Here is a 22,075-nt window from a genome sequence, read left to right as displayed (position 1 = left end):
GTTAGTTCATATTAAAGTGTATTTAAAGTTTGGAATGATAATATAAAAGCCTTTAAATGCAATATATGACTTAAATTCAGTTGGTTTTTATGCCATAATATATGCCAAATACTGAAAATCAGAATTACCCAAAATCCGCCTAAAAAACACCCAAGAACAGCTTTAAAAAATGACACCCATGATTTTTGGAATCCTCACAAAATTTTGATTCAGAAAAACCTAATTTGCAAGATTGTGTATGAAAGTTTTGAAAAAACACAATTCCTCATATGTGGAAACGTCCCTGATTTGTTGTTTAATGGTTTATGGAATGATGTGGGGCCGTAGTGGTCAGCGACAACCTGTAAAGTGTGCTGAGGCTTGTGGATCAACGTCTAGGCGTTGTGCCTGTGCGTAGCACACTATAAATCACTGCGCTTTTTTTTAGTACGTAGGCCTACCATTGCCCTAAAAAGCGGCCGTATATTTCCAACTTGCTAGCAACGCAAGAATAAGAATATAAATATACGAAAAATCATTGTACAAAGATATAAATTACAGGTGACAGGCGGAGCAGAAACTGTGTAAATAATGTCCATCATATCACTGATTATATCTTGTCTCATATGTGTTGGCTCAAAATCTAGTATTCCCGGGCCAGCGTTGTTGAAGTTTACTGGCCCGACGCAAAATCCACTGACCCCGGGCCACCGGGCCACTGCTTAAATCCGTCCCTGGTTATATCACCATTAAAGAATAACAAAATAAATTTTTTGACAGAAATCATGCATTATGGATTTAATACAATGGGGAATAGTTTATAGCTATATACTGTAAATCACTGCATGCTTACCCTTGGGGTTCAGAAGGGCTTTTCATTACTGGTTTCGTTGGTGGTGAAACTTTCTGTAAACAAACAAAAACAAGAATGCCTAGGATTGAACCATTTAGAACTTCAAATCAGGGTAGTCTTTGAAAAAATCCTTTTCAGTAGACAGAAAATGTGATCCATGCACCGAAAATCTGACGGGTTAGGAGCACAAAAAATTTCTCCTTGCTCATTGCTTACACCATTTGAAAATGTTACCGGGGAGGTTCATTATTATTGCACAGTCTCTAAGAAAGAGGGACTTTGTTTTCTGTAATCACACATGCCTGGAACCCAGCTTTCAAACATCAACCAAATCTTTGTGCAGTTCGATGAAGACCTGGTGAAAATCATTGGTGAGTCCAGAATTTTGATTAAATTTGTTACCATACTCTACTACGTCCCTTGTTTTTGAAGTTAAAAGGTTTACCTTGGGCTCTTGAACAGTACTCTTGTTATGTTGCTCCTGTGGTTTATGTGCCTCACCTGCAGTTAGAGAAAAGTTAATATTATGATCAACTGTGTTAAAATGTTTTAGGTATGTATCAACACATGATAAACAGAGAATGAAAAACATGGATGCATACAACATAACACCCCAACATACACCCCCCCCCCTCGTATACACCTTAACATGTTATAACATACAAAGGGCAACTATTATAGTTTTACCATTCAAAACGGGGTTGTCCATGTATGTACATGTATACAATCAGACTTCCCATATTTAATTGTGGACATTCTGTAAATTAGCTGTGGAAATTGTGTATATATTTATTATACATGCAACCACGGACCCTAATTGGGATATTCACTTGCTGTTTTATACTCAGAGAACCACGCCACTACGGCTACTTTTGCAAGTGTCAGGTCGCAGCAGTAATTTTACATACTTTACTTTCAATGTAGCTGAATCATAAAGGTTACAAGTCTCTGAAATTGCAATAACAATGGGTTCTGTGACCATTTATTGATCAGTCAGTAACTTCCCAGCCCCAGCAAGTAAATCATTATAACTTTAAGTATAAGTTTTTCTGCCCAATTGGGTGATTTATGTTCAAAAATGCAGGTAAACTGCCCAAATATCTGATATCGGGCGCTTTTTGGAGTTCTTCAAAATCGAACTATTTGCGAGTCATTCACCACAGCCTGGTGAGCCAAATTACAACGTCTTGGCACTGAAAAGTTCATGGCAACATTGATTACAGTAAATCTTACCCTTATTAACTCCTAGACCTGATTCTTGTTTGACACTCTTACTCTCTTCTTCATCATCTTCCAAGCCGCAACTTGACGTCCTTGCCAATCTGGTATTTGCCGTAGTAGGGCGCCCTCTAGGGACTGGTCTACCACACGCAGCAAGAGATGATATGTTACCCACGGGAGGGATGTCTCCTGCTGCAGACTGCAACTCCTGAAATCTCTTTGCACACTAAAATGAAACCAAAATGTTAAAAAAGATTAGTGATAACACAATTTATTTATTTTTGCTTTTTTTTTTAAACATACGTTTACAGGGTTAACATACCAGACTGGAAAACATTTAAAAAAAAGGATAGACAAATAACTGTTAAGGGGGTACTACACCCCTGGCCAATTTTGTGCCTATTTTTGCATTTTTCTCAAAAATTATAGCGCATTGGTGACAATTAAGATATGCATGTTGTAGGGCCAAAGACTACAACTATTGCTCTGAAAATTCAGCAACTCAAGTCAAGTAGTTATTGATCAAATACTGGTTTTCCCTCATTTTTGACTGCAACTCCACAACTGCTATGTGCCGAAATAAAATTTCCAGTGCAGTAGTTGTAGTCCTTGCCCCTATAATATACATATCTTACTTGTCACCAATGCGCTATAATTTTTGAGAAAAATGCAAAAATAGGCACAAAATTGGACAGGGGTGTAGTACCCCCTTATAATTTACACTCATATTTTAATGTCAGAACCAAACAGAGAAATTAACCTTTTTGAATTTTTAAACCGACCCCCTCTTGAATTGCTGATGATATATCCATAGTGCCGTACTAACGCTGTTACTTTGCTATTCGCGGAGGAGGTCAATATTGCCATCCTCAACTTGCGCATGACCACACTGTGTTTTACATGTTACTTTTCACCACTGAATCATTTTGTATAATTCCCTGCAATACCCTATATGTGAATGTGCATGATAATAACTTACTTATCTTTCTTTTGCAATACTTCAAGCTTCAGGATGTGCATTGGAAACGTGCAAAAAAAAAATCAAATTTCTTGCGTCTTCACCTTCGAAATATGTCCTAGACAGATTAATGTCAGCAAGTGAATTTTGCATTTGGGACTGAATATTCTGTCTAATATCCAGCTACCTGTCATTTTGGCCAGGCAGTTTGCTTCTAGGACAGGCAAATTTTAAATACCTTTGATATGCAAAATTCTAAAAATAATGCTTGAAAAAGTTCTGTGAACTCAAAACAAGACCAGACTATTAAATAGATCTAGGCTATAGCAATTAGCTACTTAAAATGACTGATGAACCCCAAGAAGGGGCAGAGTTCTGGCTAATTAAAGGTTTACATGTCAAATTTTGGACAGGCAGTTTTGGTAAAATGACAGACACTTATAAAATCCTAGCCAAACTCTGATTAAATCACTTGAAAAGTTTTAATCCATTCATAATAAATACCGTTTCAACCAATTCTGTATTTGCATGTAGACCTGTCTAATACTAAATTTTAAAACTACAAAATTACATACCGGTACACTACAAATACAAGAATTTTTCAAATGCTTGTTCAAACAGTACTTACTTCTTGTGGTGTGGTTCCAGGAATGAGTTTAGCAATCGCATCCCAGTTCTTATTTTGTATGTCATTGAACTCGGATGAGTTCATAAATGTCCTCAGCATCAGATCCAGAGCAACTGCTCGTGATGGACTATCTCTGCGATTCATGGCAAACTATCTGAATAATTGAAATAGAAAATATTATAACACTTGCAATGTTGTAATTATTAGACGGGCGGTCAACAAGGTACTTGAAAGAGTACTAGCCAAAATCTTTCTATCTCAATCTTGAACATGGTCATTGCATTGCATACCTTTATGCACCCGTCACAACCAGTTCTTACGTATTTCAACTATAAAGCTTGGTATCAAATTAAAGCTGATCATATGTAGAATATTATTCTGTTAACGGAATATATTGCTAACCACCGACTTTTTTTGTTATTTTGCCGCAAAGAAAAATTGTGCAAATTCAACCCTAAAAAATCACTCGATTTTGGAAACCGGACGTTGTTCAAATTCGCGCCAGAACTTAGATCAACTCTGAAATAAAAATTTGGGAATTTTTCTCAAATTTGGTCATGTATACACTTATCGGCGGCAAATGAGCTGAAAATGGGCAAGATTTGACTATACGTTTAGAAAATAAAGCCGCAACAAGCTCAAATAAGAGGTGGACTATTTTAACCGAATTTCACTGTTACATAAATCGTGGAGTGATTTGGTGGTGCGCCCTCTTATAAACGTCACTAGTTATCAAAATCCAAATTGTTACTTTTTAAAGTAAACTAGAGATAGTTTCTAGTCATTTTGCAAAATTTCATCCCTCTGTGGCATTCCGTTTGGAAGAAATGATGATCTAAATCTCAGCTCAGAATCACCAAAAGACCCAAATTTCAACACGTTCATCAACATGCTGAGTTTTGCAGAGGTTGGACAGAAAATTTTATGTTTTATGCAAAAAGATACTTTCTAATTTTAATTTTTTAGTTGTGAAAAGTACAAAATGTGTGTATTCATATTTTGAATATCTTCAATATAGGCCTATTTACATAATTATGTCAAAAGACCCCCCCCCCCCTTCTCTTGTTCTGTCTTCAAAACAAGGCCTACTGATATTGGCAATTAAGGCAAAAATACAAGTTTTATACGTTATTCTGATCTGGTATAAATTTATAGCAAAAACGCTCACGGAAGTTGATTTTTCATGCCTTTCTTAACGTCATCAGAGACTTGTATTTTTGGATAAATTTTTAAACAAATGTTCCTAAAATTAATCACAAAAGTTATTTAAAGCATTTGCGAATGAAATAAAATGATTTATCAAGACTTTCGCCCTTATTCGATGTCTTTTTTGTACTGAAGCGCGTAAATAGTAACACACCTTGAAAGCCTCTTATAAACGTCACTAGTTATCAAAATCCAAATTTTTACTTTTTAAAGTAAACTAGTAAACTGGGCCTCAAGGAAGAACAGATGATTAATTGTGTTTTCAACTGATTGAGTGTCCCAGGTTAAAGAAGAAATAAAACAAAACAAACAAACAAGAGATAGTTTCTAGGCATTTTGCAAAATTTCATCCCTCTGTGGCATTCCGTTTGGAAGAAATGATGATCTAAATCTCAGCTCGGAATCACCAAAAGACCCATATTTCAAAACGTTCATCAACATGCTGAGTTTTGCAGAGCAGTCGGAAAATTGAATGTTTTATACAAAAAGATACTTTCTAATTTTAATTTTTTAGTTGTGAAAAGTACAAAATGTGTGTATTCATGTTTTGAATATCTTCAATATAGGCCTATTCACATAATTATGTCAAAAGACCCCCCCCCCCTTCTCTTGCTCTGTCTTCAAAACAAGGCCTACTGATATTGGCAATTTAGGCAAAAATAAAAGGTTTATACGTTATTCTGATCTGGTATAAATTTATAGCAAAAACGCTCACGGAAGTTGATTTTTCATGCCTTTCTTAACGTCAGAGACTTGTATTTTTGGATAAATTTTTAAACAAATTCTTTTTCCTAAAATTAATCACAAAAGTTATTTAAAGCATTTGCGAATGAAATAAAATGATTTATCAAGACTTTCGCCCTTATTCGATGTCTTTTTTGTACTGAAGCGCGTAAATAGTAACACACCTTGAAAGCCTCTTATAAGGGAGCGCACCACCATTAAACTCGCCCATTGAAATACACGGTAAAAGGCCTACATTTGGATCTCGTTTTGGCACCTGAATTACGTATTTCAACTATAAAGCTTGGTATCAAATTAAAGCTGATCATATGTAGAATATTATTCTGTTAACGGAATATATTGCTAACCACCGACTTTTTTTGTTATTTTGCCGCAAAGAAAAATTGTGCAAATTCAACCCTAAAAAATCACTCGATTTTGGAAACCGGACGTTGTTCAAATTCGCGCCAGAACTTCGATCAACTCTGAAATAAAAATTTGGGAATTTTTCTCAAATTTGGTCATGTATACACTTCGGAAGCAAATGAGCTGAAAATGGGCAAGATTTGACTATATGTTTAGAAAATAAAGCCGCAACAAGCTCAAATATAAAGCGGTGGACTATTTTAGCCGAATTTCACTGTTACATAACTCGTGGAGTGATTTGGTGGTGCGCCCTCTCTAGGTCCGCCACCAGTGTCTCACGCCATGCAATTAAAAAAAGTTGACAGTTGGCAGTCAAACTACTGCCGCTACCTGACTTTTGCAAGTAGCCCAATTTTATTTTTAGACAAGTACATGAGTAGCGGCACGGCAAGTAGCACGGCAAGTGATTGCCAAGTAGCCCAATTGTGCGCCTAAAGCTCAGTTTTTACTTACATTTCCAGAGTGTCAAGCCGATCAATCGATTCAAATCGCTGAGGCAAAAACGACATCGCTTTTGCAAGTTGAAGAAATCTCAACTTCCCAGAGATATCGCTTGACACGTGAATGCGTCAACCAATCACAACCATCTGATCCATCTATTATTTTGCTAATTAATTTACCTTTCTCCATTATCAACTTTTGGTGATGAATTAATTCAAAACAATAATTATTGACAGCAACTATAAATGTTTTAAAAATGTATTTTGTGGCATTTAGAATATTTTAATTGTCATATGATCTGCAATTGCTATCGCCGTGATAAGTAAAAATGCAAAAGCGACGAGCGATGCATCGCAAAATTCGGCGATTGCCCATCGCTTTCCAAAAGCGTTTAATCGCAATCGCTCGGCGATCGAGTATAAATTCAGCCTACAATGTAAGGCGTGGTGTCATGGACGTTGGCATCACTGATTGAACAGCCAGGGACATCAGCCATTGCTATAGTACATGTACATGTACAGGCAAAATAATAAATTCTCGATCATGAGAGGATGTACCTTCGGCGTCAGCGTACTTTTCATAGAATAACACGATTGGCTCTCATTCTGTCGGTCCATGTCACGTCACTTCCGGTTGATGATGTTCGAGTGAAAACAAGTCCCTGATTCGATTTTTGTTGATGATTTCTGTCATTGGTGTTATGGCCCATTCTTGTATTATGGGGTCCAATGGTGTGACATACAGTCAAATTTTCAAAATTGAATATTAATGTCAAAAGTTAGCTTAAATTGAGTGGAATTATATACTCTTTCAAAATCTGCAAAATATTTTCAGCGATGATTGCCCAGAAATCTGTACGAAGCACATAACTGTGGAGAAATCACTCTGAAATGTCGCGCATAACCGGACACCAAACATGTTTTAACCCCTGCTAAACAAAAAATATAAATGCCAAAATGGCTAAAAAGTTGCAAGTTAAATGTGGTTTAGGAGCTTTTATAATGTAAAAATAAAATAACATTATAAGAAGTTGCTGTAACCTTCAAAACAGCATATTTGCATTTTGGTCAAAATACATGGTCAAAAATTGACCCAAAAGTTAATTATTGGGCCTGTTTTGTACAATTTCTGTCAGTTTAGATTAAAAGTTGCCATTTTATGTGGGGCCAGCACAAGTGTGGCATAATAGATAAGTGGATGACTTTCTATAACATCAATTTTGTGCACATGAGAGAATTTAAGGTGCCCAGTGGTGTCGCACATAACTGGACACCAAAATATTTGGTGTCCAGTTATGACTGACAATAACAAGCTATCTGTAATTATGTCATACTTTGAAAAGTGTATTTGACCTGCAAATTTATCTAAACATATCACACTGTTGTTTTAAGTATTCATTGTTTATCAGATACCCAATTTTTAAGAATTATGACATATTATTCATTTTCATGTGTCGGTCATAACTCGTGTCCAGTTTGTCGTACAATATCCAGCTTTAACTTTAATTCAACTTATTTTGCAATTTCCATTTGTCAGTCATATATTTAAACATGTCATAATATATCATTTGAAGTATTTGTTGTTTACAAATTACCCCATTTTCAAAAAATATAGCACATTTTGCATTTTTACATGTCGGTCATAACGTCGCGCATAACGCGGACACCAAAATATGTACTTTCTATGTAAGCGCTGTCTTTGTTAACAGATGTTTTGTCGCTAACATTTCTTTCATAATACAATTTTAGTATACATCCTATTCACTCAATAAGACCAAAAAAAATAAGCAATGGTCATATATAAATGAAACTAACAGGCAACCAGATGTAGATGATCTTTTTTTTTTTTTTTTGTGTCCATGATTTTCGAGACCTTACATGTAATAAAAATTAAAAATAGCTGTTAACAATTTCTTTTTTGAAAGTTTTAGTAATAACCCACTTGTTTTGTATAAAAAATTACAAATAGGCCAAATACCTGTTACAGTTTTCAAAATTCAGGGCAAATTATGTGTCGGTCATAACCGGACACCATTGGACCCCATAATACAAGAATGAGCCGTATGTAAATTTCGATCGCAATTTCGCAAATAGTCAGTGGAATCAAACAACCGTTTCTAAGTCTTCAGAGTGGAAGAAACTTACTTGATTTACCGTTTATATACTGACAAACTTTAAATTAAAGTCCATGGTCGAGTGTTGTTTTTTCCGAAATTGAATGCCACTCCAGCAACATCGCTAGTATGTAGCCTCCTTCACAGGCTAGCCGGTTTCTGTTGTTCATAACAAATCGCAAGCAACATGCAGTTTGGGCCCGAGACAAGAGATAGCCCGGATGTTGGACCGACAGAATAGCTGTTGAATTGAATGAAGTATTAAATTAAAAATAATAATAAAAGTCTTTACCCAACAAAATTAAAAACCTCATAATTTAGGGTTTTCAGGTCATTTGAGGTTTACATTGTTTTGTAAACCCTGATGTAAATACCCATGTTTATACAAAAATGTTCATAGCAGTTTTTCTCTGGTTCCAACCTTGAATAAATAGAAATTTAGGGCCTATAAAATACAAGCGGTTGAAGACAGCTTTGCGTCCTATTGTTATTGCATTGGATTATAGATACATCAAGTCAATCGATTGTTAATGGTTCTAGCATTCACAGCAACACCGTTATAATCGATACCCGGAAAGTCCCGGATATAGCGGCCAGTGCACAGCTTTGCGGCCGAAGACGTGACCTGACAAGGCCAGGGTCACGGCTATAATTAATAAAATTGCTTATATTCTTTTTCACTTGTTATAGGCGTATGATTATCCTGATATTATTTAACAACATTATACTCTATTTTAGACTATTTAAACTCTATTTATTTATTTATTTATTTATTTATTTATTTATTTATTTATTTTGTTTTTATCTGTAACTTGTAGGCCTATATAAGAGCTATAAGATTTTAATCATAAGTTCAACAAGTGAACATGGTTAACAAAACATTTTCTCTGACTTTTATCATAAGTTCTAAGTTCCTGTAGGCATGGCTCTAAAAAGTTGGGAACGGGGAAGCTCTTTCTCAGAAAATGTTGGTGTTTGGAGGGAAATTCTGGAATTTGGAGGGAAAGTGTGTCTTTTTTGTATATAAAAACATGCTATTAATTGTGGGGGAATTTAGCTCGCTTCCCGGGAAATTAATATTTTTTCACCCATGCTGTAGGCCACATGCCTAAATATCACGCGATACACGCATGCAAGTAGGCCTATATGCAACTGCCTACTTTTAAATTTTTGCTCCAGAAAGATTTGTTTTTACAACTAGTGAGAAAACTTTTAATCATAGTTTGTTTTTTTCTTCTTTTTTTTCTTCTTCTTTTCGTTTTAATATCAAGGTTTTCGGTTGTTCTGTTTGTTTTTTATTTGAATTTATTCTTCTACTTCTTCTTGCCGTTTTCATTTATTTTATCAAAGGCAGTAAAACATCGAAAAGCATTATTAATTAAAAATCTCCTGCCCAACCCGGTCTGGTAATGGATATTCTGTGCAACAGTCGGCTCATTCATACATAGCTACATAGGCCACACAGAAGTTATTTGGTATGCGCGAAGTAGTTATTGTGAATGTAGAGAATCGATGATCGATCGACATGTGTCATGTCAACTCTGAACAATTGCACATCAATAAGCTCTTTGGACTTGATAGAAAGTGTTGTGGTCGTGAGGTAATCTTCTATAATCCAATGCAATAACAATAGGACGCAAAGCTGTCTTTAACCGCTTGTTATAAAATAATTGTCAAATTCGACAGCCTGCCTTCCAAATTCGATTTTCGACTGCCAAATTCGACAGTCTCGAAACACCAACTTTCGGTAAATTTCGTAAACTATGCTTTCTTACCAACACGCGACTTTCAAAGAACGTCTTAATATTAAGTTAGATGGCGTAAAGTATCAAGCATCAAGCATTCTGTTTTAATATTCATCAACTTTGGTTAGATGCAGGGATTTCAGCCAAAAATTACTGACAAATTTCGACCGAAATTTTTTTCACGAAGCGTCATCAGAGAAAATAAAGGCGTCATTGGTTACCTGGTTTGTCGCCCTCTTTTGATTGCCTGTTGTCAAAGTTCATTTTCAGGTCATGAGGTCAAATCCTGATTTGGGCGACCGAATATCACAATTTTCTACAGAAAAGTATCAAAATGATGGGTTCATCGCGATCAGCTCGGGCCGAGACCCGCAGCCGAGCCAAGGATGAAATTAAACGAGTAATGCAGGCTATAGACAAAGTCCGGAAATGGTAAGATACACGTAAAAATGACTTGGAAAATGTTGATCTTCAGGTTTCTTTGTTTTCAAAATTTTGTTTGTCATGTTTCATGGTTTGTAAGCTTACCAAGATCAATTGATCATCATTCATCATGATGATGTATGTATACTTACGTAAGCCTATATGCATGTATGTAAAAATAATGTAAAGCTGAATTTATACTCGATCGCCAAGCGATTGCGATTAAACGCTTAATATTGGAAAGCGATGGTAGGCATTAGTCCGAATTCAGACCCAGAACAATATTAATTTCTGACATTATCGTGTACTGGGTCTGAACTGTTTTCATTCGAAATCTTGATGGCAAATTAGACAATAGAAGCACATGGTGCTACTTCACAGTTTTTTAATCCCCTATTCATGTTGCGTGAATCACTGATTTAGTCTCTATTGTGGACCATCCTTTTGATACTTGAGTATTTGGACAAGCGGAACAGGTTTGACAGGCCCCTTTGTCTACCTCTCTGTTTGTAAACAAACGAGGAGGTCGAAATCGTCCTCCTCGCCGAATACGAAAGTCAGCGTAATAGTACGGCACTAGGACTCGGTAGGCATATGTTCATAAAATTTTGAAATTTAATAAATTCATCTAAAATTGCTTTCATTAAAAAGAGAATCGTTTAACTTAAAAAATGAGGGGTCAATCATGTATGTAGGCCTATAATTGGCAATGTTATGAAGAAAAGTATGCTCGCCTGAATGTCCCAAAATGGGCCAAATTGTGTGTCCCAGCATTATCAATGGCTTCCTATGTCTTAACATGTGTACACTATTTTATGGCTAAATTTTTGAGCACGATGGGCCATTTTACAAAAATGTGCTAATTAATGTTTCATGAAATGTAGCTTTCATTACTTGATAGCATCAAATATTATTCAAATGCAGATTTTTTTAAAATCATGCTAGGTTGGAGTTTTGAGGATCAAAATCCAAATTTTCTTCATTTTCCTATGGATTACACAGTTAAGACAGGATCTTGGTGCACAAGTAAGCTTAACGAAGCCCGCCCTCTCACATGTTCAAAATGTGATCATGTCTAGCGATGGGCAATCGCCGAATTTTGCGATGCATCGCTCGTCGCTTTTTGCATAAATACTTTAAATTAATTTATCACACATTCACGGTGATAGCGATTGCAGACGACAATTAAAATATTGGTCCCCGCTAGTTGAGTAAACGGGAGCGGTTAGTACACGGGAGTGGTTAGTAAACATGGTAAACGGTGATGATGATAATCATGGTGTCTTGGTGTAGATTATTCATCCAGTATAGTAATGACCATGTTAGCTCGATAATCATAATGTTAGCTCCTGTCATATTAAAGAAGCTAAATAACTTTCTTTAAGTGAATATCCAGACCTGTGATAATGTTGTTACTCACTCAATCCCTCAGATTTCTTTTGAAACAGCTTGTGACAAAATGGTTGATCTTTAACTTTATCCCAACAAACATAAAACATGAATGTTAGAAGAGGTTGCTAGAAAAGCAGCAAAACATTTTAAGCGAGCCCGTGCTAATAGCTAGGCCTACATTATAGCCATGATTTATTTGCAGGGGTCGCAGAATTTAATAAATGTGGACTTTCAAGTTCCACTAAAGTGGGCTCACCCACCCCCTATCATTTAATCTAAGTTTCGGGCTATACTGAACAGTTGAACGACTCTGTTAGCTATATTTTAACATTCCATCTGAAAGTGGACTTTTTTGCAAATCTGTCACCAATACCCCCCCCCCCCCTTTTCATCAGCTTACACCCAATGATCCCCCAGAAATGGCTTCAAGGCCTTTGCTTTGACCCAGTTTCCAATTCTGAGGGGACACAGCCGGCTGAACGGCGCGCGACACAATGGTGCTTCGTGGCAAAGGTGGCGGCAAACAACTTCCGAGTGTGCCCCCCTTCCAAATTCCTGGATCCGCCACTGTCTCAGAGAAGCAGTTAAGCTGGTTTCATACTACCCTGCCGCTTGCCGCTGAGCGGCGTGGCGCACGCGCATTGCAGACAAACGGACACAATCAAGGCTTGTCATTGGTTGAAACGCCCTGCCGCTTGCTGGGGGCATTAGTCATAGACATACCACCTAGACCTATAACTGCCCATCCCTGACCGTGGCAGTAGGTGAAGCCACGTACACATGTATCCAAGGTGATTTTGGTCGGGTGGAATGGAATATTTGCTAGTTTAGTGGCAAGTTTAGGTAGTAAAGACATACACTGTAGCATGATACACAATTTAAGTAAAATCCTTTCACTCTAAATAATAAAAAAAATAAAAAATAGCTGTAAAAATGCCTATTTTTACACTTTTATTTGTAACATGCCAAGAGACGCCTTTTTTTCAACAGCTTTTAATTTTTTTTATGGATCCTTATAGAAATTCATGTGACCTGTACCTAGCTTTGCAGGCACTATCACTTTGTGAGGAGAAGCTTTTTTGATGACACAATCCATTGTTAAGTGTTGTCTGTCAAACATTTGTACGCAAGTAACATGTATACGCAAGATTTGTATGTGTCTGTCAAAAGTAACATACATAATACGTTTAAAAAATTAAAAATCACTTGATGTTCACATTATGATGATAGTTTAGAGTTTATAAAAGGCCGCGTGTCTTAAGTTGGGAACCTTTTGCGTGACACCGACAAAATTCAAGAAATTTACGCCTTTTTTGATTCAAACGTTTGCTTCGCAAGAACTAAACTTCTCATCCTATTAAAAGTATACATATTTTTGAAGCTTTTGCTCCAAGGAATTCAAAAATGACATTATTTTCTTGATAGGGGTAAGGGTTAAGAAGTTACAAGTACAAATATCGGTGATTTTTCCATAAAAAAGTGTACAACTCAAAAAATTTGGTCCACTGATGATGTGAGATACATCCTAGAGTAAAATCTATGCCAGAATTGGATTATTCAAGGTAAGAGCATTCTAAATATGGTTTTACAGGTAGGCCTATCCCTATAAAGGTAATCGTGATACATGAGGATGAAAATTACCTTCATAAAATTTGCTGTAAAAATTGTCACATTGTTATTTCAGCATAACATGTCTAGGAAAATCATGTCCAGAATGCTCTCTAAACATCAAGGCGTAACTATGAGCTTGTCTAACATGATTTAATCCTCAGTTTTTACCCATCTTGTTTATCCTAGCTGAATCAAAGCGCAGTCACGATAATGAACACAAAATGTCTTCATGGTCTGCATTTTGAAGAACACAATAATTTGCTTTTTTCTTGCTGTGTGAAAGGTCAATACCAAAATATTGTACAATATTTTGCTTTGGTACAATGGCTGGTCTTTCATCTACTTTCAAACACCCTTCTCTTGTAGTCACTTGATAATTATGAGAGAAATTCCATAGCCGTGGAGTTGCTGCTTCCTGGCTTGATCTGCAATCAACATTTTTAATGTATGATTATAGTCAAAATGACCAAAAGCTACTTCATTGACTGTAATAATGCCTTCTGATGCAACTTTTAAACAAGGGGTAATCATATGAATCACTTGATGGTTCAATGGCAATTACTGATCCTTGGCAATAATGTTTGCCATTTCTTCAGTTTCAATGACACTTTTTTATTGGTGCTTTAGATGTAGAAGACTTTTGATCTTTGCTGGTGTCTGATTCTGCGAACCTTACAAGCATGAAAATCAGTTTATAAACATGCCATACAATAACATGACAGCTCTCTGACATTCAGTTATCCATCACAGTTAACAAATGCTACAGAGCGGAGCTTCCGAGTGTTTGGAACTGTTATGGGCCATTACTTTTAGTTCTTGACACTGTGTCAACTCTGTTCCTGGACTTATAAATATATGATAATTGAATTATCAGTTACATTAAACAATGTTGCATTTTATTTTTAATATTATTAATTGCTTAACAATAACAGCATACATGAGAGGGAGTATAATGTTTGACCTGTAGGACAATGTAGTTTTTCAAAGTAGTTCATACAATTTCTAATGATTAGACTCGTTTTTGATGGCAAAATTATTTTAGCCTTTGCTAATTAACAACTCGTTAAGGTTATTAATTATTTTAAACTGTTGCGATTTGGTAGTTCACAGCATCTTGCGAATGGTAGTGAGCTTTGGCAAGAACCGCATTGCTCATTTCATAGCGAGCGTGTAGAAGACTTCCAAATATCACAGATATACTTTTGTAGGTCCTGTGGTTCTTGAGTTATGTTGTAAAGAGGATTGAAACAACAACACTTTTGTAAAACGTACATAACTCAGTAACAACAATAAATTAAGCAAGTTTGCAAAGTATATGATTTGTAGAATGGACTTTTGCAAAATATTAAGGTATTATTTTTCAATAATATATTGATCTAGATAAAGAAAATCGATTTTTTGGTTGCTTCGACCAACAATACCTCGTCTACCCTTAAGTGTCATTAATCTAATAATTTAGAACATTACAGGCCAACAATTTGTTTAATTCTTTATTAATTGCTTGCTTCTAAAATACAGCATTAATGAGGGGTGGATATTTGACTTCTATCACAGTGGTTCAAACTCCCAACACAATTTCTAAATGTCAGAGCTTTTGTCGCATCATCGTTTTACTCTTAATAAAATTCATAAAATATTACAGCAGAACTATTAATAAGTCCATTCAAATACATCTATTAACCACACAATATTAAATTACTAAAAATTTCAAGTGGATCATAGTTGGTACCTATAAAAATTCATTTTTCCCATAGAGATTACATTGTACCGTGTCCGAAGATCCGTGCCCGTGATCCTCCCACTTTGCACTTCGTTAACTTATTGGTCCGTAAAATTAATTAGCAATGTCGTATTACTTATCTTTTGGTATAGTTTAATTAAAGAGAAAAGTTGAAATTTTCAGTCAAAGTGTCACACCTCCCACTTTTCCAGGGTCCCAAGTCAAGACACACGGCCAAAAGTGTTTTAAAACATGTGATTTATAAACTGCATGTGATCTTTATTCAATTTCCCATCTTGAACTACTGTTTTTGCCAAATTATTATTCTGTACGTTACATTTGACAGACATCTTGCGTATGTTATGGCTTGACAGACACACATATTTTATTTATAACAATTTATCCTCCTTATTGTCTCGCCTGAATGTTCAGGGAGAGACTTAGTAATCACTATGGTGTGTGTGTGTCCGTGTGTGTGTGCGTTTGTAAATGCCTCCAACTGTGGAGGTGTGTGTGTCTTGTCACATTCACACTGTGGAGTCTGCTAACAACCGTGGAGCTCCACAGTTGAAGATAAGCTCAAAAATGGGTTTTTTGGGCCAATTAGAGGGGGGTATACCACCTGTCATTTTCTGATTAGAGCAACCTCCACAGTATGGCGGTTGCTGTGAGATTTGTGTAAAAAAATCTCCCCAGTTTGAATGTGGGTGTGTGAATCTCCCCAGTTGGAATATACACACACCTCCACACTTGGCGGCATTTACAAGAGGGGGTGTGTGTGTGGGGGTGGGGTGCACTTGTTTCATGCTGAAATTGGGGATACACACAAGGATTCGTACCAATCAATTGGGGACATACGGTGAAATGGGGATATCCCCAATTCTCTAATGGTCATAATATGTTAAAATTTGATGTAAAAATGCATTTTTGAAAATCTGGGGTGATTTGAGGTACATACCCAGTTTGCATGGTTTTATCCCAATCTGCCACACACATGTGTGTAAGATGCTTTAACAATGCAGTTTACACACAGTTTAGGTGACATCCCCATATCAACAGACAAAAACCACACTGTTGTGACGTCCCCATTTGCACAGTCAAAAATCAAGCTGAGTGTGTCCCCATTTCCACAAAAAAAAAATAACTGATGTGATCTCCCCATTTCCACTGACAAAATATAATAAGCCAACCCAATTTGATGTCCCCGTTTCCATGGACAAAAGTGAACCTAATGTGGCCAGCAGCTCATTTGACTTGTGCATATTTTTCAACTTCAACATTTAATAAGTAACTTCCCAGCAAACACAAAACGTTTTCGACATCATTCGCAAAAAAGGATATAAAAGGTTGTCAGAAAACGATTAAATGTCGGGTTATATAAAGGGTATATTAAGAGTATAAAACGTTTTCATAACCTTAAAAAAATTTTTGATAATCTACTGCTCAGCAAACATATAAAGGGTATAAAAATGTTTTAATAACATTCCAAAAACATTCTTGAAAACTTGATACAAAACATTCTAAACAGAATGTTATTTTGGGGTTGAAAAAATATTTTGCGAAAAATGTTTGCCCAAAATATTTGCAATAACGCTTTTAAAAACGTTTTCATGACCTTTATATAACCCGACATTTAAATGTTATTAAAAGGTTTTAAAAAATCATTTTAAGAACATTTCTGTGTTCGCTGAGTTCAAATATTTTAACATAATGTTATTTAAGTATTGACAAAATATTTGGCAAAAATGTTTGCAAAAATAGTTTAAAATAACATTTTTGAAAACATTTAAAAATATTGTTGTAGTGTGTTTTCATACAAAACGCTTTTAAAACGTTATCATGACCTTTATATAACCCGACATTTTAATGTTATTAAAACGCTTTTACCTAAACCAAAAGCCAAAATATAACTTATTTAAAACGTTTTTAAAACGCTTTTTGTGTTTGCTGGGTTGCAACTAAATTTTGCATGCGGTTATAAGCTGAAATTGACAAGTATGTAGCCTACAGAAATTTGTCAACATTCTGGCTGCCAATCTTGATTTCTGGGGGATTGTTGTAACTCTGTCAGAAGCCAATTTGTCATTACCATGATTACTTGTTGATATCTATTCAGAATTTCATATCAGCAATGTGGATATCAGAGTACTGTTTTGATTTCATGCTGTTTTCTTCATTAACAAGTTTATATTCCGGGGTTTATATTATTTATAGGGGGCCTAGATTTTCAATTTGTGATGTTCATACTCATAGTAAATCACATGCTAGGGTATGAGTTCTATTCATTTGACAATGGTATCTAATAGGCCCCTTCTACTGGTTTATGGCCACTGTATTATAAACAGTAAAACTAGAATGGTATGTATAATGGGTAAAGTAAAAAATAATGGCACCGTGAGGTTGTTGTATGAAAAAGACCAGCACGGAAATTCATCCTTCAAAAACTGTGTTTTGTATATGGTGTCATAGCTGTCATGTAAAAAATAATATGCCCAATTTTCTTCCCCATATGGTCAGGAGTGTTACATGCTAGCGTGAAAAGAGGTACTTGTATTTGAAACATGCACTGTAAAAAATGTACAAGTTAAAAAGTTTTGCATGGGTTTTCATGGCATTTTCTGAAATGTTTGCTATTATTACCACATTCTTTCAAATTAGTCACTTAATAGTCTACTTATGAAAATATAAAGACTACATGGTGCGCAAAATAAATGTTCCAAAACTCACTTGTCGCAAGAACACTCTTTGTAATTTTGACCACTTTGTCACACTTTGGTGCCATTATTTCTGATTATACCCATAATTTATGTACACTTGTTTCATGCTGTAAATGGGGATACACACAAGGATCCTTACCAGTCAATTGGGGAAATACCGCGAAATGGGGATATTCCCGTTGACCTTAACTTTGATGTTGATTTGGTTTTGTCAGGATAAGGCCTACTATGTTGACCTAGGCTACCTTAGCCTGGTCCTAGGCCTGCTGATTTGTAATTGTAGTACGTCATCACCAGTTTGGTACTAACATTTCTTTGTGTACCAGTATAGGCCAATATCTATCATCTCATATAACACGGGACATCGTTACTGGATAGGGAAAATTTATTATTGTTAAAACAACATCTTTATAAATTCTTATGCTCATACAGCACACAAGGGAAAATGGGTGACAAACTTAACACTTTATTCACATCGATCAAGACCTTGCACAATCCCTAAACTGGCATTTACCAATGTCCTGTTCCATTTTGCATGGTGTGTGAACTGTTGATTAAACCAGAGAAGATGAGAAAATACAGAAACTATAATTATGCCACTCCAATTCCAAATTGATACCTTGTACTGGAGTCTGTAGAGAAGAATCTTTTATGAGAACAGCTGCTGAAAATTGGGCCCATACTTAGGTTTCAATTGTGACATTCTGTTATCAAAAGAAGATCGAATGGGGATATCCTTATTTTTGCGGTATTATTTTTTCCCAATTGACTGGTAAGAATCCTTGTGTGTATCCCCAATTGCAGCATGAAATAAGTGTCTGTGAGAGCGACACTGTGCCACACCTTTGTGCCCAATTTGCGATACTTCCCCAGTTGACTGGTAAGAAACCGTTTGTGTATCCCCAATTTCAGCATGAAATAAGTGTCTGATTGCCACATCCCCATGTAACAAAAAGAAATGAAGATCCCTATTTCACGGTACTTCCCCAATTGAATCCTTGTATCTATCCTGAATGAAATAAGTGTCTGTGATTTTGACATTCTGCCACACCTTCATGTTATAAAAAAGAGGAATGGTGGTATATCCTTATTTTGCGGCATTTCCCCAATTGACTGGTAAGAATCCTTGTGTGTATCCCCAATTGCAGCATTTAGGAACTATAAGCATACACTTAACACTTTATTAAATGATACGTGAATTATGTATGTATCAGGTATTCGTAGGTAACATGATAGATTTAACAATATCTATATTGAGTTTAGAGGTTCAAATTTTGCTATTATGTTAATGAATGAATAAAATGGTAATTATTGAATGAATCCGTATATGGGTAATACTATTGTCCAAGGGTACCGCTTAAGGCAGTCTGCAGACTCCACATGTTACATATAATATTTTATGGATAATACTTTTCGTGACGTCAAAAAGTATTACACGTCGAATGAGAAGTATGTACCGGGAAAATATATATTTTGTTATATTGGGTGTTGCTTAATTAATTCATAAGGAGTTGCTCAATTTCTAAGAGTGGTAAATTTAGTGAATGTTCTTACACGCAATGATGAACACCTTTTGATGTCTTCTTGCATAATATTTTAACTGTACAGTAGGCTTATACTTCAATTACTAATTTTAAAACAAAGAAACCAAAAAAACCGGATAATTTACTAGGCCCTACATTAATTTTATAGACATCCCGCATAATAATACGGTAATAAAAATTGCTTTGATATTATATTCATGTTATCAATAATCATGAATAGTTTGGTACGGTATTTAGAGGCCTACGCTGGAATAAAAAAATAGCCGGATGACACAACACTTCACAACGCCACTCTACTTACGGGTAAAACAATAAATTAATAAGAGTTGCAGAACTGGTTACAACATAAACACGTTGGGTTATGAATTTGCAACACTTTGTGCATGTTGATATCGGTGATATTACATGTAATGTTGGAGTATGTTCTATTTATCATCCCAAAATGGGCCTACATTAAAACATGAATAATGTTAATCATATGCAACGCCTCTTATAATGATCCCACAATTAATACAACTTTAATAAAACTATAATAAAATAATAATTTTAATACATATAATTAACAACCATAATAAAATTACCGTAATAGAACTACAATTAGTATAGGCCTACTAATAAACGTGTTGAACGCTTAAAAAGTATGACCCGCTCTTTTTTATTGTAATGTATACAAAAGAAATTCCGATAGAAAATATAAATATTTGGCAAAGACTAACGCCTATATATTTAATTATTAGGCCTCTATGGCTTTCCACAGAGTATACTTATCATCACTGCCCCTTTGTTTCTTTTTCGCAAGTCAAAGTGCTGCTAAACGTGAAACGAGATTAAAATTGAAATATATTTCTGAGTTGAAATAAATTCAACTCTACGAAAATATTTTTGTAATGTGCTTTTCTGATTGGCTGATTGTCAAGAGGATTGCGGCACATGCAAAGCGTCATGCTGTAATAATTCCCTTGCCAATATCTATTATAACATCTGCCGTCTTTTGAAATCCATACACCGTGTCATATGAAATAGGCTCGGACCATTCTTTGTGCACGATACAGCATCTTATTTCTCGTCCATATATCCATATGTCAAAAACGTTTGGAAACTTACCAGAACGGCTTTATATCAGAACAATTTGAAATCTATTTGCATATTATTTCATATCAATGCAAGCATTGTTCTTTCCTGTCAAACATGACACCAAATTTGTGACCATAACTTGTTTCATTGTTGAGTAACTGTCTTTGAAAGACAAGCAGGTCTCAAACAAAATGTGCCAAATCTGTCACTGTCTGCGCCATTTGCATCAGTAAACATGAATAAGGAATGCCACATTGTTTCATTAAAAACGGTTTCAAAGTACTGCCAGTCTCACATACCGGTCTTCTGCAGCCGTTCTTTTTCTTGTATGGCTACTTCTGGGTCTGTCTTTAACATCTCCGGTCTGACGAAACTTGACTTTTAGCTTGGAGATCATACTGCAAGAAAATCCAAAAGTCGCCGTAACGTGATTCGGAGGTATGCCAGCCTCAAGCTGACCAATAGCGCGAGCTTTATCCAGGTCTGGTAATTGAACCATGTTTGATTAGAACTTTCTTGCAAATGACCACTATGAAGAAGTGACCAGCAAGATAGGTTGACTGGCGTTGATCTGTTTGAATCCACATGTACTAGAACTGCTAATCCCATCCTAGCACTTTTCATTCAACATGATGTACTGCAAACAACATTTCATACATTCTTTTATTCATGCATTAAACCACTCGCTCATTCATTCAGAGCAATAAGATGAGCGCAGATAATGGTCTATTTCGCACATTTTCTTTGAGACCTCTCTGTCTTTCAAAGAAAGTTACTCAGCCGTGGAATAAATTATCATCACAAATGAGGTGTCATTGTTGACAGGAAAGAACAATGTTTTCGCTGGTATGAAACAATATGGAGATAGATTTCAAAATTGTCTGATATACAACCGCTTTTTAAAGTTTCCAAACCTTTTGAGGAGTTTAGTAGATCCATTAAATAAGAATTTTGGAACAAACCGTTTTAATTTTCTGGGAATTTAATCCACAGATTTATTCACAATATTTCGACCCTTGGGTCCGTATGCACAAAAAAGTTAGACTGGGTCTAAAGTTAGACCTGGTCTAAGTGGAATTTAATACCAGGAGAAAGGACATTTTCCTTTACATTTTCTTAAGTTCTTTTGTATTATTTTTGAACTTTGCATTTAAATCTTTAAAATTTGCTAGCTACATTAGGAAGGAAATAAGAGTAAAGGTCCATTCCTGGTGGAACTAAATTCTGCTTAGACCAGGTCTAACTTTAGACCCGGTCTAACTCTTTTGTGCATATGGACCTTGGCCTTTATCAAGTGTGGG

At 35.7% G+C, this 22,075-nt stretch overlaps 2 protein-coding genes across 3 annotated transcripts in view; one reads left to right on the top strand and one right to left on the bottom strand.

Moving 5' to 3' along the window:
* The window catches only part of LOC140146287 (SANT and BTB domain regulator of class switch recombination-like), a 60,241-nt gene extending 49,761 nt beyond the window's left edge, over positions 1–10,480 (bottom strand). The window contains exons 1-5 of one of the 2 annotated variants that reach the window (XM_072168078.1): positions 10,324–10,480; positions 3,640–3,793; positions 2,066–2,279; positions 1,278–1,333; positions 833–885 (exon numbers count right to left, since the gene is read on the bottom strand). In XM_072168078.1, coding sequence (XP_072024179.1) covers positions 833–885; positions 1,278–1,333; positions 2,066–2,279; positions 3,640–3,783 — 467 coding nt within the window. In that variant the 5' untranslated portion in view covers positions 3,784–3,793; positions 10,324–10,480. Of the gene's footprint in view, positions 1–832; positions 886–1,277; positions 1,334–2,065; positions 2,280–3,639; positions 3,794–6,992; positions 7,123–10,323 lie in introns of those variants that run through there. The other variant, XM_072168079.1, reaches the window with a different exon arrangement.
* A 69-nt stretch (positions 10,481–10,549) lies between these two features.
* LOC140146286 (uncharacterized) overlaps positions 10,550–22,075 on the top strand; it is a 53,629-nt gene continuing 42,103 nt past the window's right edge. The window contains exon 1 of the mRNA XM_072168077.1: positions 10,550–10,725. Within this exon, the coding sequence (XP_072024178.1) occupies positions 10,628–10,725 (98 nt within the window). The 5' untranslated portion in view covers positions 10,550–10,627. The remainder of the gene's footprint in view (positions 10,726–22,075) is intronic.

This window comes from Amphiura filiformis, chromosome 2 (genome assembly GCF_039555335.1).
Source record: "Amphiura filiformis chromosome 2, Afil_fr2py, whole genome shotgun sequence".
Taxonomy (NCBI): Eukaryota; Metazoa; Echinodermata; class Ophiuroidea; order Amphilepidida; family Amphiuridae; genus Amphiura; species Amphiura filiformis.
The sequence above is the reverse complement of the archived record's forward strand: the minus strand, read 5'-3'. Positions and strand labels throughout refer to the sequence as shown.